The sequence below is a fragment of the Meriones unguiculatus genome, chromosome 3 (assembly GCF_030254825.1).
Source record: "Meriones unguiculatus strain TT.TT164.6M chromosome 3, Bangor_MerUng_6.1, whole genome shotgun sequence".
Lineage (NCBI taxonomy): Eukaryota > Metazoa > Chordata > Mammalia > Rodentia > Muridae > Meriones > Meriones unguiculatus.
The window spans coordinates 25,615,064-25,630,682 of NC_083351.1; the positions used below are offsets into that span (position 1 = coordinate 25,615,064).

Here is a 15,619-nt window from a genome sequence, read left to right on the forward strand (position 1 = left end):
GGCTGCTCATCCAGATACTGAGAAGTCAGACACTGTTCCTGAGGACCCACGGGCAGAGGAATTTCACTCTCTGAAATGTGTCTCCTGATTGGCAAAGATACGGGTAATATCCGTTTTAATCTTACTTCTTAAGAATTCACGTGCGAGACAACTTTAACTGGACTCACCGCAACCCGCCGCTGTGAGCCAGGACTTTCTAGTGCCTGTCAGTGACAGAATGTACAGACCCATATGAATACGGAGCCAGTGCCAGGCTTCAGGGCTCATCGGTAGGCTCGAGGGTCAGGTTGCTGCAGGCACTGGGCAGCGTGCTGTGTTCAGGACGCATTTCTATGGCAGGCAGATGATGTGCTCTCGGGCTAATACAGTGTCTGCTTTATGTGCATCTGTGGCTACCCCAGTAGGATACCAACGGAAGATAAAATAAGTTTCCCAGCAAGCGACTATGGTTGGTAATAACGTATCGCCTATTCTGAAGGAGCTGAAAGAGAGGATTGTCAATCTTCTTACCATAAAGACATAATAAAGGCTAGATGGGGTAGGCACGCGAGGTCCTCTGACTTGAGCACACATGTATCCAGACAGCACGTGCTACACCATAAATAGTTACAATATTTGTCCATTAGAAAGTAAAAGTAAGAGAAAAGAGAAATCAGTCTTGAAAGCGTTCACGTTGGTTCAAAGGTCCTGGAGACCTTGTCTGGCCTCCTCTCAGGAATCTCGCCCTTGTCCACCTTTCCTCAGCTCTCCAGACGCCCTTCATAACCTCCCAGAGTCTTGCTGTGTAGTTCAGGCTGACCTTGTACTTGCTATATAGCCCAGGTTCTTGAGCTCATAATCTCCCCTCAGCTTCCCAACTGCTGGCATTACAGGCTACAGCATCATACCTGGCTGCCTGGGGCTCCCTCGCAGCCCCCACCCCTTCTCCTGGGGGATTGGTACAGCCTGCTGTAGACCGAGACAGCATCGGGTCCCTAGACCCAGTGGGAAGGCTCCCCTCTCCCCCAGGCCACAGGTACACAGCGAGGATCTGCACACTCACCCTTCTTGGTGGCCTCAAAGCTGTCATGGAAGTGAATCCTCTGGATGTCATAGGTCAGAGTCGTGTTGGGCAGCAGAGTCCTGTTCCGGTTGATGATGTTGGCAGAAAATCGAAAGGCGTGCTCCTCGGCGTTCATGACCTGGGCGTTGGGGCCGTCTGCATACTCAAAGATTCCTCCTGTGAGAGACGAGAGAGCTGTGTGTGGGAGGAGGGACGGGGCTGGAGCAAGTATGCTCCTCTCAGGTCTTCTGGACCAGGTCCTCCCACCCCCAGTGTTCAGTAGGATCCTGGATAATTTCCATGTTCAAAAATTATACATTTTACCCAACTAGCAAATTCCTGCTAACAAAATCTGACAGGCCAAAATAAGATTACCAACTTAAGACTGCTATGAAAATTCTTAATAGAGTTCTGGCAAGTAGAGTCTACCAGAATATTACAAGGCTAACATACCATGACCACACAGTTTTATTTCAGGAATGCAAGACCAGCTCGATAGAAAGGAATCCATGAATACCATTCCACCATATCAACAGTTCAAAGGAGATGAAAATACGATCGGCTCACAAAATTCAGGAAGGCGTCTGAAGAAAGTCAGTGTCTACGAAGGATGCCATAAAGGACGCTTAATAAGACAGCAGCAGGAGAGACACTTCCTTCAAGCGGCTTTAGCTCACATTGTTCTTAGCATCACACTAACTAATACCTAATGAAACACTAGAGGTGTCCTTGTCAAAGGAAAAAAGAAAAAAAAAAAGCGTTGGCAAAGATTCACACCATGCCACTAACCAGCCAAAAACGAGATAAAGTGAACTATGAGACAGGGCCCCGCAAAGGCGCAGGTTCTTATTTGCACATGACAGAAACGCTAACGTATTGTGATTGTATCCTCTCCCCATTACCACCTCTTAGCTCCCTCCCACCCCTTCCCAGCCAGCGCTCTGGTTTCGTGATTCTTTTTTCTCGTTGTGTGTGAGTACGGGTCCTGTGCAGGTGGTCACAGTTGCTGCATGCTCACGATTGCCATGGCCACGCCACAGCCCTGAGTCAGCAAGTCACCGCACTGCTTTCCACCCTCCGGCCCTTGCGGTCCTCCCACCTCCTGCAGTGTTCCCCAGACCTCCCAGGGGGTGACGTGGACGTCTCTGGGGGGGCTGAATGCTCAACCTTCACGAATCAGCATAGAGCCCGCAGAGGCTTTTCTTCTGCCCAAAACTGCACTAAGTTACGGGTATAAACAGGAAAAGTTTAGAAGGCAGCTCAACGGCGTGATCATTTATCAAATCATCAGTAGTAGGTTTCCTCTGTGAGGCCTGCAATATGCCTAGCTGTAGGCTTTTGCACAGGTTTACATAGCACCAGGCATAGAGCCCCTCCCATGGAGCAGGCCTCAGATCCAATCAGGAATTGGTTGGTTGCCCAATGCTAGCTGCTATTGTACCTTTGGATGGGATGGACCAAAACAAAAACAAGCAAACAATCAAGCAAGCAACCCCCAACCACAAAGACAGGTAAGAGCAGCCATTAGGGAGAGGTAGATAACTAGCTAGCACTTTTCTTTTTTTCCAGTTTTTGTTTTGTTTTGAGACAGGGTTTCTCTGAAGCCCTGGCTGTCCTGGAACTCACTCTGTAGACCAGGCTGGCCTCCAACTCAGAGATCTGCCTGTCTGTGACTCCCAAGTGCTGGGATTAAAGGCGTGTGACACCACGCCCCGCTAATTAGCACATTTTAATAGCGCCTCTTTATATCAATGAAAACTCACAGGGAAACAAAACAAACAGCAAAAGGTTTCCCTTGACCGCCTCTGCACAAATATTAAGCAACAAATAACAGCCCAAGTACAAACATACGATGATTCTACAAATTATGAAAACAAATGAAGTACCTTAACCAACAGTGATAACTAAGCCAAGGGTGGTGGTGAATGCCTTTGATCCCAGCACTCAGGAGGCAGAGGCAGGTGGATCTCTGTGAGTTTCAGGAACGCCAGAGCTACACAGTGATACCCTGGTAAGGGGCGATGAGACAGAGAGAAACAGAAAGACACATACATAGCTCTAACGCTGCTACTCCTTGGAAAGTAAAGGTTCAAGTCTCAGTTTTCTCCAAAGACACTTTTCAGTTTAATTCAACCCCAATCACAACCACAAAAAGATTTTTCTTCTACTTGGAAAAATGACTCTAAAATGTGAGAGCTAAACATTAGATAATGGCTGAAAAAAAAGTCTTTACAGGAATGATGAAAGGTGACTTGTATTATCAGATTTTAAAATATATCATTAAGCCAAAATAATTAAAACCATGTTGTAATAGCGTCTGAAAACAAGGAAGATCAAGAGAACGAGATAAAAAGCCTTAGAAAGAGGCTCAGGCAGAGACAAGTATCTAAAACATGAATGAGAAGGAAGTTTCACAGCAGCAAAAGAATGAATTATTCATTAATTGTGTCTTGATAATTATTCTATTATTTGGGATTTCAAGTCCCCTCATTCTTTTGGTACAAGGCTTGAACCCACGGTTTCACACACGCTAGACAAGTGCTCTACCACTGAGCTACATGCCTGGTTCTTTAGATTCCAACCTTAATACATTCCAGATGAATTAAAGAGTAGCAAGAAAACAGAAAGGGGAAAAAGAACACTAAATAATTAATTGCCAAATGTAGAGGATATGGGTGAATAGCAATATAATATTAGAGTGGAAGAAACCTGTCTAAGAATTTCAATGAAGTCAGAAAATGCTGGAGAAAGACTGCTAACTCTGAGGAAGTGACGTAAGACTTCTACGCACCAAAATCACCAAGAACAACTTTGAATGGCAAGAAGCTAACTAGAGAAAAAAATCTGTAGCATAGACAGCAGCATAAAAGTTAATGTTATAAAAAGCACTTAAAAAAAAAAACAACAAACAAATAGCAAAAACAAAACAAAACAAAAACCAAACCCCAAAACCTCATATCCCAGCCTAAGCAGGTGCAAAGGAAAAGTATGGATTTTCCATTGACAAAAAAATGCAAACAAGCTATCATTAGATCTAGAAATACCCAACTTGGGGACGGTAAGCCATGTATATCTGTGGAACTATAAACATTTGAAGATATGACTCCTCATCGGGGAAACTTCTACTTGGAACAGATGGCAACCATTACGGAAAACCATAACCAATCAAAACACAGAGTTGTGGAGCTCAGTTGCAACCCAACCTCGCTCAACACCTGCACCCAGAGCTCAGGGATCATTGGAGAAGAGGGCACCGAAAGAGCCAGAGGACCAGAAGCTCGTGTCTCTGAGAAATGTCAGAGAAGCTGTACCCAAGAAGTCTCACCAACATGGCTGCTTGAACAAGACCTGAGCAAGCTTGTTGCTTTGTCAGACATGTTAACATGGAAGAAGAAGAAGATCTCACCAGGCCTCAACCCAGGACAAGAACCAAAGGCAATTAAGGGATGCTGAGAACACGAGAAATAGTCTTGCCACGGAAGGGTACACAGATTGGTTACTCAATGCCAAATGGCAGCCCTGAAAACATATACATATATTACATGGACTAAGCAGGTTGTATTTCTGTATTTAGGAGTGTGTGTGTGTGTGTGTGTGTGTGTGTGTGTGTATCTGTGTATAACAACAATTAAAGATAAAAAAGAGACCATGATTTCGAGGAATAGCAAACGAAGTACATGGGAGGAATGGGGGGAGGAAAGAAAATGGGGGAGATGATATAATCATAATTCCCCCCAAGTTATTTTTAAAGTGTTTTCTTAGACAGGGTTTCTCTGTGTGGCCATGGCTGTCCTGGAAGTTGCTTTGTGGATCAGGCTGGCCTTGAACTCAGAGATCCGTCTGCCTCTGCCTCCCGAGTGTTGAGACTAAAGGTGTGCACCACCACGCGCGCTACTTTTAAAAAATTGTAGCGATGTGGAAAATGCACGTGATGTGTCTGTTGCTGCAGTTTTGAGGAAATGCAGGAGAGAGAGAAGAGGGGCTAGAGCCGCTGGGTGCGGGGAACCGCTGCTCATTCAGTACTGTCGTGTGTTTATGGATAAGCCTTTATTCTTCCAGTAATGAGCTTTCTTGAGATATTACTTGGGTTCCACAAAATTGACCTGTTTTGTGTACATGGGTGGTGGTTTTGAGTAAGCTATAAAGTCATGTGAGCATACCACAACCCAAGTTTGGCACTCCTCCATCATCCAATAGTACATCCTGCAGCCATTTCACTGTTTGCACCAGTAGCCCCAGGAAACCATTTCATTTGCTTTTTGTCTCCAAATATTTTTTTTTCCTAGATGTTTCATACAAACAGAATCACATAGTGGATGTTCTTCTGAGTATGAAGGAGATGATTCTTGTGCCCAGTGTGCTCGGTGTTTGCCGATATGTAGCATGGGTCAGTACCTCGTTCTGTTTAACTAGCATTACTGTGCATTGATGTGCTGCATCTCACCTATCCATCTGCCAGCTGATGGGCATTTGGGTTGTTTCCATTATCTGGGAAAGCTCAAAGAAAAAAAAATGTGGCTTCCAGTTTCTGGTCTGCCATGTGAAAAGCTTGGAAGTCTTCACTCTAGCTAACAAATCAACAACTTTTCTTGGGTCTGTAAGCATGAAGCCACAAATCCACCATTTCCCCCCACCCAAAAAACTGGCCAGAGAGCCCAGAGAACAGAAGAATCCCAGTACACTGGAACCCTTAATGGGAAACACAGGCTTATGTGCTTCAGTACTTGGTCCCCAGTTGGAGGCGCTGTTTTGGGAGGCTGTGGAATCTTTTGGATATAGGATCTAGCTGTCAGACATAAAACCATGGGGTAGGGGGCCGGGCTAGAGAGATGGCTCAGAGGTTAAGAGCATTGGCTGCTCTTCCAGAGGTCCCAAGTTCAATTCCCAGTGACCACATGGTGGCTCATAAGCATCTAGAATGAGATCTGGTGCCCTCTTCTGGCGTGCAGGCACACGTGTAGGCAAAACATAGTATACAAAATAAATAAATCTTAAAACAAAACAAAAAACATAGGGACAGGGCAGGAAGGTTATAGCTAGCCCCATTTCCAACCTGAGGTCTTCTTAGCATCCAGGTTCCTGACCTGACCCAGGGGTATAACAAGCCATCTACTGCTTCTGACTGCTGAAGATAGAGTTCCAGGTGCCGAACCTCGCCTGCCCACTACAAAACTGTAAGCTAAAAATAAAACCTTCCTCCACAGTGCTGTTCTGTCAGGTATTTTGTTCCATCGATGAGGAAAGTTGGCAGCAGCAGAGACCTAGGAGCAGAAACCATTGTAGGATTCAGTAGGCAAACCTGAATTGCCATTGACAAGTTGCTGGAGCTGTTGTAGATAAGCCTGAGGGCCAAAACTTTCAGGGAGCACCACTTGCCGGGTTCCCACATTTCTGGGCTTCACTCACAGAGCCCCTCCAGGTTCTTACAGTGACTACTGGGGTATAGGGATTCCCCCAGTGTATTCGACAGTAGAAGACAAAGGAATGATTTTAAAACATGCCAAAGATTTTTCTTCTTCCTTATGAGGTCTGTCTCAGGTGAAATCAGTTGACTAGAGCCTAACCTGCTGGAGCTTGATCAGGCCTTAATGGACCTGAGGGTAAGGAGATTCAGACTCAGCCAGGGGTGGGGAAGTGAGAAATACTTGGGAGGGTCATAGTCCTGGAGTAAAGCTTAGGCTCCCTAAAGAGCCATCCTAGGCTTAAGAAGACGGCCCAGCAAAGAGTGTTTGTTTCACAAGGGTGAGGACTGGAATTTGGATCCCCAGAACCCGTGTAAAAGCCGTGTGGGAATGGCAGTCCACTTGTAATTCCAGCACTTCAAAGCAGAGACAGGACAGTCATTGAATAAGGTGGCTAGCCAGAGCCAGGTAGCTCTGGGTTCAAATAAAGGAATCTGCTTCAGTGAATTAGAGGAGTGTTTGAGGAAGACTCTGACTATTAGTCTCCACATGTGTATGCATATATCTGCAAACACACACACACACACACACTAGCACATCACTGAAAAGGCAGATTCACATCAATTCCTTTATCCACTACTCTTTCCCTCCCACCTTCACACACAAGCAAAAAACACAGACAAGTATCAGACTCAAACACAGTCATGGTAAGTATGTTGGAAAGGTCCCACTAGGAATTCAAACCAACTCTGTCAATATGCTAAGGGCTCTTGTGGTAAAGTGGACAATATAGAAGACAATGAACTTCTGAGAAAGAGACAAAAACGAATGCCAGAGAGCGGAGCACTGTAACAGAAACGAAGATGCCGAAGATGCCGGGAAGGGATCCCAGCAGGTGGACTGTGAGCTTAAGGAACTCTCCATAAATACCCAAAGCTAAAACCTGGAGGGAGATGTGGGGAGGAGAAAGTAGAAGGACATGGTATCTGAGAACTTCAGGTTATTTCAAAGTAAAAAGGGGGCGGGGAGGAATTGCAGAAGAGAGTTGTGAAAAGAAGAAATAACGGAAATTATAAATGCTGAAAATGCCTGTCAAATTAACGTCAAACAGGAAACTACAGGTTTAGGATGCTTGAGAAAGACCATGCAGGATAAACCCCTCCCACCCCCAGTCACACCAAAGGGTACCATTTTCAAATAAAGGATTAAAAAAAAATCCTTTCAGAGACAGAGGAAAGGCACACCTTCCCTACAGACTAGCAAAGATGGGATTATATTTGACTTACCCGAGACCACCTTGATTAAAAAGTTGTGCAAAATATTTAAAGTGCGGAAGGAAATAAACACCAACCTAGAATTCTTTACCGGGAGAAATTTTCCTTCAAATGTGAAGAGAAATAACAACACAAATGGAAGGAATTTATTTACAATAAACCTGCACTTCAGGAAATGCAAAAAGACATTTGGAGAGGAGGAAAATGATGTAGGTCAGAAGTGGGGAGCAAAACAGAATGAAAAACACTCGAGAGAAATTAAGTGAAGGCAAAATTATTTCTTTCTTATTCTGAATTGATTTAACAAGTAACTGTTCGCTTGAAATAACAGTTAAAATTACACACACACACACACACACACACACACATTTGTAAGCCAAATAAACGCATCACAGGTGCAAGGACGGAGGGGAGAATTGCCCTAAGAAGCACTTGCTTTGCGGGATTTATAATGTTACTTGGGAGAGGACTTGGATGAGCTATAAATGTGCCTTATGAACTTTGGGAGAAACACTAAAGCAACGGTGCCCAGCCTGTGGGTCATGGCCCCTTTTGTGGGGGACACTGAGCGACCCTTTTCACAGGGGTTGTGTATCAGCTATCCTGCCTACCTGATATTTACATTACAATTCACAACAGCTGCAAAAATTACAGTTATGAAGTAGCAACAAAATAATTTTATGGGTGGGGGTGTGTGGTGGTTTGAACAGGAACGGCCCCCATAGACTGATGTGTTTGAATGCTTGGCCCATAGAGAATGGCACTGTCAGGAGGTGTGGCCTTGTTGAAGGAGGTGTGTCCCATGGGGGTGAGCTTTGAGGTCTCATATATGCTCAATCTATGCCCGGTGTTGCACACAGTCTCTTTCTGCTGCCTGTGGATCAAGATGTAGAACTCACAGCTCCTCCAGCACCATGTCTGCCTGCATGCTGCTGTGCTTCTTGCCATGATAACAGACTAAACCTCTGAACTGTAAGCCAGGCCCAGTTAAACGCTTTCCTTTATAAGAGTTGCCATGGTCATGGTGTGTAATGGAAACTTTGGGTTTTTGTAAACTCAGTTATGTTATGTAAATGTTTTTAATCCCAAATGGGGCATTTTGGTTGGGCTATAGTTTGTCCACACCTGTTAACTGTCACGTTAATTGCCAGCATGTGCCTTTCCTGGGTGGCGCAGAGAGGGGTGTGGTCTAGGACTCTGAGAGTATAAATATGAGAGCCAAGAACAAGAAGAGGAGGTGCATGTGGTGGTGTTCGGTGTCGGTGTGTGGTATGGAGCAGTTTGGAGAGACCAGAGACCAGAGACGGTGTGGCGGTTTGGGGCAGAAAGATGGAGAGAAATGCTTTGGGGTGCAGCAGCATAGAGGAGCCTGCTATCTGTGTCTGTGGTTGACGGAGATTGGTATAGAGCCCTAAAAGAACCCCTTGACCCTAACTAGCAGGGAGAAGTAAAGGGTCTGGGCCCCTCTCCTCACTAACCTTTTCCCTCTCCTACTTAAGGTTGGGGGTTGGTGGAAGAGAGGTAGAGGCCTAAACACCCCAAATAAAGTAGAGGTTTTAAAAAGCCTTCTACAGGGCTGGAGAGATGGCTCAGAGCTTAAGAGCACTGGCTGCTCTTCCAGAGGTCCCGAGTTCAATTCCCAGCAACCACATGGTGGCTCACAACCATCTATCATAAGATCTGGTGCCCTCTTCTGGCATATATGTGGCTTTCCGCTACAATGGTGTCTTCACAGCATTAAAACCCTAAGACAGGGAGTCACCACAGCATGAAAAATTGTGTTAGGAAGCATTAGCAGCCTTAGGAAGGTTGAGAGTCACTGCATTAAACCGAGAGAGAAATACAGCTGACATCTGAAAGATGTCAAAGTACCTTCCATTCCATCCAAATGATGGAAGGTACTAGGATCATAAAATCTGTTTGATTAAAGCAAAAGGTGGAGGAAAGGGTAGAGAACTGAAATGTGACAACAAGGGCAGCAGGCAGAAAACGGTGGAAACTTGAACTGTGTTAACCTAACTATATGAAATTTGGCTTTAAACATCAGTGCAGCTACAAAAATCACTGACAGAGTGAATAAAAGAAAATAAGACCCAACTGCATATTGTATTTGAGAGGGTTCTTTAAGTAAAGGCACGTAGGTTAAGAGTGGAAGGATTGTCTGCAGTGGGGCCTAGTGCTGGAATGCAAGGATGGTTGGAAACACCATGATTAAGGTTAATCAAGGTTAATACAACACATTAACTAACTGAAAGGGATGGAGAACCTCACAGGATTATCTCAAGCCCCAAGAGAAATCTTTTGAAAAATTCAGCTGTTTTGTTTTGTTTTGTTTTGTTTTGTTTTATAAAAACACTTAAGAAACTGTGAATCAAGTAAAAGCCGTATATGAAAACCCCACAGCAAACACAGTCGGTGGTGAAAGAATGGAAGGTTTTCTCAAAAACCACAAATAAGACAAGGGTGTTTTTACAGACTGAGTTTGGGGTGTCCATCATTGGCTTGAGTGTTTGGGCGCCTGCTGTTTGGTAGGCAATGGAACCTTTAGGGTTGGCATGCATGGCTGGTGGAGGTTAAGTCGAGGGAGTGGGCATTTGAGGTTATATCTCAAGCCTGCTCTTTTTCCTAGTCATCCTGCATCCTTTTTCTAGTCAAGACTGTGCAAGAGGCCACAGCAGCAAGCCCTTTCACCTCAGACTGAGGTGAAAGTAGTTGCGATTCTTTGCAACTACAAACAAAATAATTCTACCCACCTTTGACTCACTTCTCTCAGTTATAAAAGAGATGATTGCAGATGCTTTTGCCTCTAGCATTGGACATATTAGTGACAGTTCTTTCCAAAGCAATTAGGCAAAGAAAGAAAGACCTGAATTAGAAAGAAAAAAAATTATATCTATTTGCAGATATAATTTTGAATATACAAAATTCTGAATCCTTCATGAAAACCTATAGAACTAGTAAGTTTTAAGTTTTGTAGATGATAAAGTCAATGTGATAAAGTCACATTTTGTACATTAATAATGAATGATCTAAATGAAAATTATTAAAAAAAAAAGCTCCACATACAACATCATCAAAAAGCATAAAACTGTACCAAGAAGGTGTAAAAGATTTGGCTTTAATGACACGTGCATGCATGTGGGGTACACACGTGTACACATGGGCTGGTGGCTGCAGAGTCCAGAAGAGGCTGTCAGATACCCCCGGAGCTGGAGTTCCGGGAGGTTAGGAGACAACCCAGATGAATGTCGGAACCAAACTCCAGTCCTCTGCGAAAGTTGTATGCACTCTTGAGCACTGAGCTATCTCTCCAGCCCTTGTACTAATAATTTTTTAAACAGTGAAATAGTTGTGATCTAACATAGCAAAGGAGATGAAGGACTTGCATGATGAAAACTACAAATTATTGCTGAACAAAGCTAAAGAAAATGTAAATAAATAGAAACATCCTATGGCCACGGGTATGACAATATGATATCAAGGTATCAATATTGCCCCCAATAATTTGGAGTCAATGCAGTCTAGTCAAAAATCCTGATGCTTCTTTTATTTATTTACTTAATTTTGTAAAAACAGAAAACTCCATTCTGAAATCAACAGAGACACTCACTGAACTTTGAATAACCAAAACAATCTTGAAAAGGAACAAATTTAGAAAACTCTGTTCCTAATTTCAAACTTTCCACTTACTAAATATAAGGTCTAAAACTACAGACTCATTGAAGGAAATAGGGCAAACGCAAAAGCATTATGACATGGGATTTGGCAGATTTTTTTTTTTTTTGGATGGCAATGGCAAAAGCATTGGCAACAGAAGAAAAACTCGACAAACTGAGTTTCATGAAAAAAATTAAGTGGAAATCTTAGTACACAGTTAAGAGAGTGAAAAGGAAACCTGAAGAGTGGGGAGTATTTACCAGCCATGAATGACAAAAAAATTAATACACAGGGAACTTCTAAAACCCAAAAACAAAAACCTAATTTAAAGCTGGGTGCTAAGAGGCTAGAGGATGGCTCAGTGGTTAAGAGCACTGGCTCCTTTTCAAGAGGACCTAGGTTCAATTCCCAGCACCCAGAAGACAGCTCACAACCATTTGTAACTCTAGTTCCAGGGGATCAAAGGCTCTCTTCCAGCCTCCATGGGCGCCAGGCACACAGATGGTATGCATACAAATTTGCAGGGAAACATTCATATACAAAGTAAAATGAATAATCAAATTTTTAGAAGTCTGGATGTTATGATTTTTATTGTTGTTGTTGTTGTTTTAAAGATTTATTATGTATACAATGTTCTGTCTGCATGTACACCTACATGCCAGAAGAGGGCACCAGATCTCAATACAGATGGTTGTGAGTCACCATGTGGTTGCTGGGAATTGAACTCAGGATCTTTGGAAGAGCAGTGTTCTTAACCTCTGAGCCATCTCTCCACCCCCCGGGATGTTATGATTTTACAGTTACATGCTCCTCCCACTGTCCTCCATATCAGGTTACCTGTGGAAGTCTAATCCCCAGCCAGTGATGCCAATTTGGCTGAAACCTTTAGTGGGTGTGGCCTTGCTGGAGTATGTAGGTCACTACCGTGATCTATTGGGCTATATTGTTGCCACTGTCACTTTCTGGCCCCTCTCTGTTTTCTGTCCATCATGAGGTGAACTGCTTTGTTCCCTGACCAGGTAGGTGTTCAGCCTCACCTCAGGTCCACAGCAAATGGTAACAACCAAGCAAAGGCTGAAATGTCTAATGCTCTGAGCCAAGATAACCCCTTCTTTCTCTAAGGTGTTTAAAGGCATTAAAATAAGGACAGGGGGCTGGAAAGGTGGCTCAGGGGTTAAGAGCACTGGTGTCCTTCCGCAGGATCCGGGTTGGGGACCCAGAAACCACATGGTAGCTCACAACCATATGCAACTCCAGTCCTGGGGGAGCCAATGCCTTCTTTTGACCTCCACACTGCAACTGAAAAAAAATGCTTACATAAGATAAAGCTGCAGGCAGACCTGAAGGGCATTTTCTTAATGCATGATTGATGGGGAGAGGCCCAGCCCACTGTAAGCAATTCCTCCGGTGGGCTGATGGTCCTGGGTTCTAAAAGAACACAGGCTGGGCAAGCTATGAGGAGCAAGCCAGTAAGTAAGCAGCACCCTTCCACGGCCTCTGCATCAGCGCCTCCAGGTTCCTGCACAGACTGAGTTTCTGCCTTGGTCTCTCACAGTGAGCTGTGAGCGAAGATCTGTAAGTCAAGTAAACCCTTCCCTCCTAAGTTGTTTTTGGCTGTGGTGTCTTATCATTGCAAGAGAAACTCCAATTAAGAAATGTTTATAATGCTGGGTGCGGTGGTGTACACCTGTAATCCCAGCACTGGGGTGGGGGTGGGCGGAAGAGGCAGAGGCAGATCTCTGTGAGTTCGAGGCCAGCCTGGTCTACAAAGCAAGTCCAGGACAGCCAGGGCTACACAGAAAAACCCTGTCTTGAAAAAAAAATTTTTTTTTAATTGGCATAAAAGTAAAAAAAAAAAAAAAAAAAGAAAACAAACAACCAAACAACCTATGACTAAATAGCACAGTGGATAAGAGGTGTGAACAGGTTGCTGGTGGCCTGGGGAAACGGCTCGGGCAGTAAACACACTTGCCAGCAAGCCTGGCGACTTGAGCTCAGTCCTCAGGGTCCACAGGTGGGATGAGGAGTTTACTCTGACGTCCACACGTGTGCACCGTAGCATGCACATCCCGCCTCCCACCCATGGACAGTCCACATCGAAATGCAATCTTAATAACAGAATAAGGAGACAAAGACATAGATGAAGGCTTCGGAAAATGGAGACTCGTGTATCTTGTTGATGGGGATGTAAAACGGTCCAGATACTCTGGAGGGCAGTACAGCAGAAACAGAATCATCATCCTGGGATCCAGCCCAGCCGTTCCATACACGGGACCTACTTCCAAAGAACAGCAGGGGCATGGGCATGTGTCTGCACACCCATGTGAGCAGCCGTTTTCCTCACAATAGTGAAAACAGAGGGACGAGCCAAGGTGTACATCAAAAGATGAGATGGTAAAGCCAAACCAGGTACCTATATGCGAGAGAATATTATCCAGTTATAAGAAGAGAATAAATTCTGACACATGCTATGACACAAATAGACAATGAAGACATCATGCTAAGTGCTATTAGCCCAAGACGTCAAACACTGTTGCCTGCTTTCTCATACATCAGTGAAGAACAAGTGAGATTTGAAAAATTAAAACAAAAACAAAAACAAAACACGATACTACCCACAATTAGCAATCAAAGAAAAGGAGTATTTACTAAATCTAGAAAAATTTGCATGGGATCTATTTAAAGAAGATGACAAAACTCTGATTAAAAAAAAAAAGAAATCAAAGGGGTAATTTAAAAAACAGAGAACCATCCCATGAACCCAGATAGAAAGTCAATATTGTTACAGCGCTTCTGGCTTAATCTATGGGTTCAGTGCATTCTCAATCAAAATCCCACAGCAAGCTATTCTGTGGCTGTTAGCAGAATGATTCCACACTGAGCGTGGAGAGACAGGAGATATTCTTCTTAGCGGCGCACAGCTGAGCGCTGCAACACGCCGTGGCAGGTGTCATGGGGCTAGCCCAAACTGAAAGAGGACAGAGCTGTAGGACTGTCCCTGCTCTGCCTCAAGACTGACAACAGGGAGCTTGGGAGATGGCTCAGTGGATAAAGGTGCTCGCTGAACAAGCATGAGGATCTGAGTTCGAATCTCCAGAGTGCACATAAAAGCTGGCAGCATAGTATGAACACGTGTTATCGCAACAGCCCTCTGGGGACACGGGAGTCTGAGACTGAGTCCCCTCGGACACTCCTGGGTCAGCTAGTCTGGCATAGACAGTGGGAAAACAACAAAGATGCCCTGTCTCAAACGAGGCAAACGGTGAGCACCAGCACCCACAGTTGTTCTCTGACTTGCACACGTGCGCAGAGACACATGCACAGCCACAGTCACAAATATGCACACATACGCACAGAGATTACAATCAAGCTGCAACAATCAAGAGAGCTCAGTACCGGCCTGAGGGTTAGCAGCTCAAACAGAGCCCAGAAGCTTGCGTAGATGAACATTGAATACGGCCAGCTCATCTTTGCCTTGGGAGTAAAGGCAACGGCGAAAACACGGGCTTTTCAACCAGATGGAGACAGGATAACTGGATATCAATTCGCAAAAGGGAAAGACCTAGACATCTTTTACACAACAAGGTGTGAACCATGACACCCTAGAAGGACAAGAGAAGGAAGACCTTGGCTTTGGCAATGACTTTTTAAAAATTAATTTGTTTTATTTTATGTGCATTGGTGTTTTGATTGCGTGCATGTCTATGTGATGGCTTCGGATCCCCTGGAACAGGAGTAACATACAGTTGTGAACCGCCATGTGGGTGCTGCGAATTGAACCCGGGTCCTCTGGAAGAGCAGCCAGTGCATTTATCCACTGGCCGTCTCTTCAGTCCCCGGCAATGACTTTTCCATACAACATCAGCAGCAGGCTCCACAAAACAAGGATTTGATAGGCTGGACTCTGATCAAAATTCAAACTGTCTGCGCTGCAAAAGATGCTCAGAAGAATGAAGATAAGCCGTGGGATGGGATGCTTTTGGTAAAGGACTGTTACCCAAACCACACTTGATAGTAAGGAAACAAAAGAGACATAAAAGCTTGCCGAAGACAGTAACAAGCAGCTCATCACAGAAGATACACGGAAGATGAGAAAGCAAACAAAGACACTGGTGTCTTATAGCATCCTTGTAATGCAACTAGAAACAATGGCATAGAACCCTGACTGGGATGGCTCACCTTCACTGTCAGCTTGGCTGGACTTAGAATCTCCTAGGAGACACACCTCTAGATGTGCCGTTGAG

The 15,619-nt window shown here is 44.4% G+C and overlaps 1 protein-coding gene across 1 annotated transcript in view; it reads right to left on the bottom strand.

Annotated features, from left to right (window-relative positions):
• Window positions 1-15,619, bottom strand: part of Grik3 (glutamate ionotropic receptor kainate type subunit 3) — a 217,858-nt gene that overhangs the window by 86,696 nt on the left and 115,543 nt on the right. Inside the window, exon 2 of the mRNA XM_060379565.1 lies at window positions 1,043-1,219. Within this exon, the coding sequence (XP_060235548.1) occupies window positions 1,043-1,219 (177 nt within the window). The remainder of the gene's footprint in view (window positions 1-1,042; window positions 1,220-15,619) is intronic.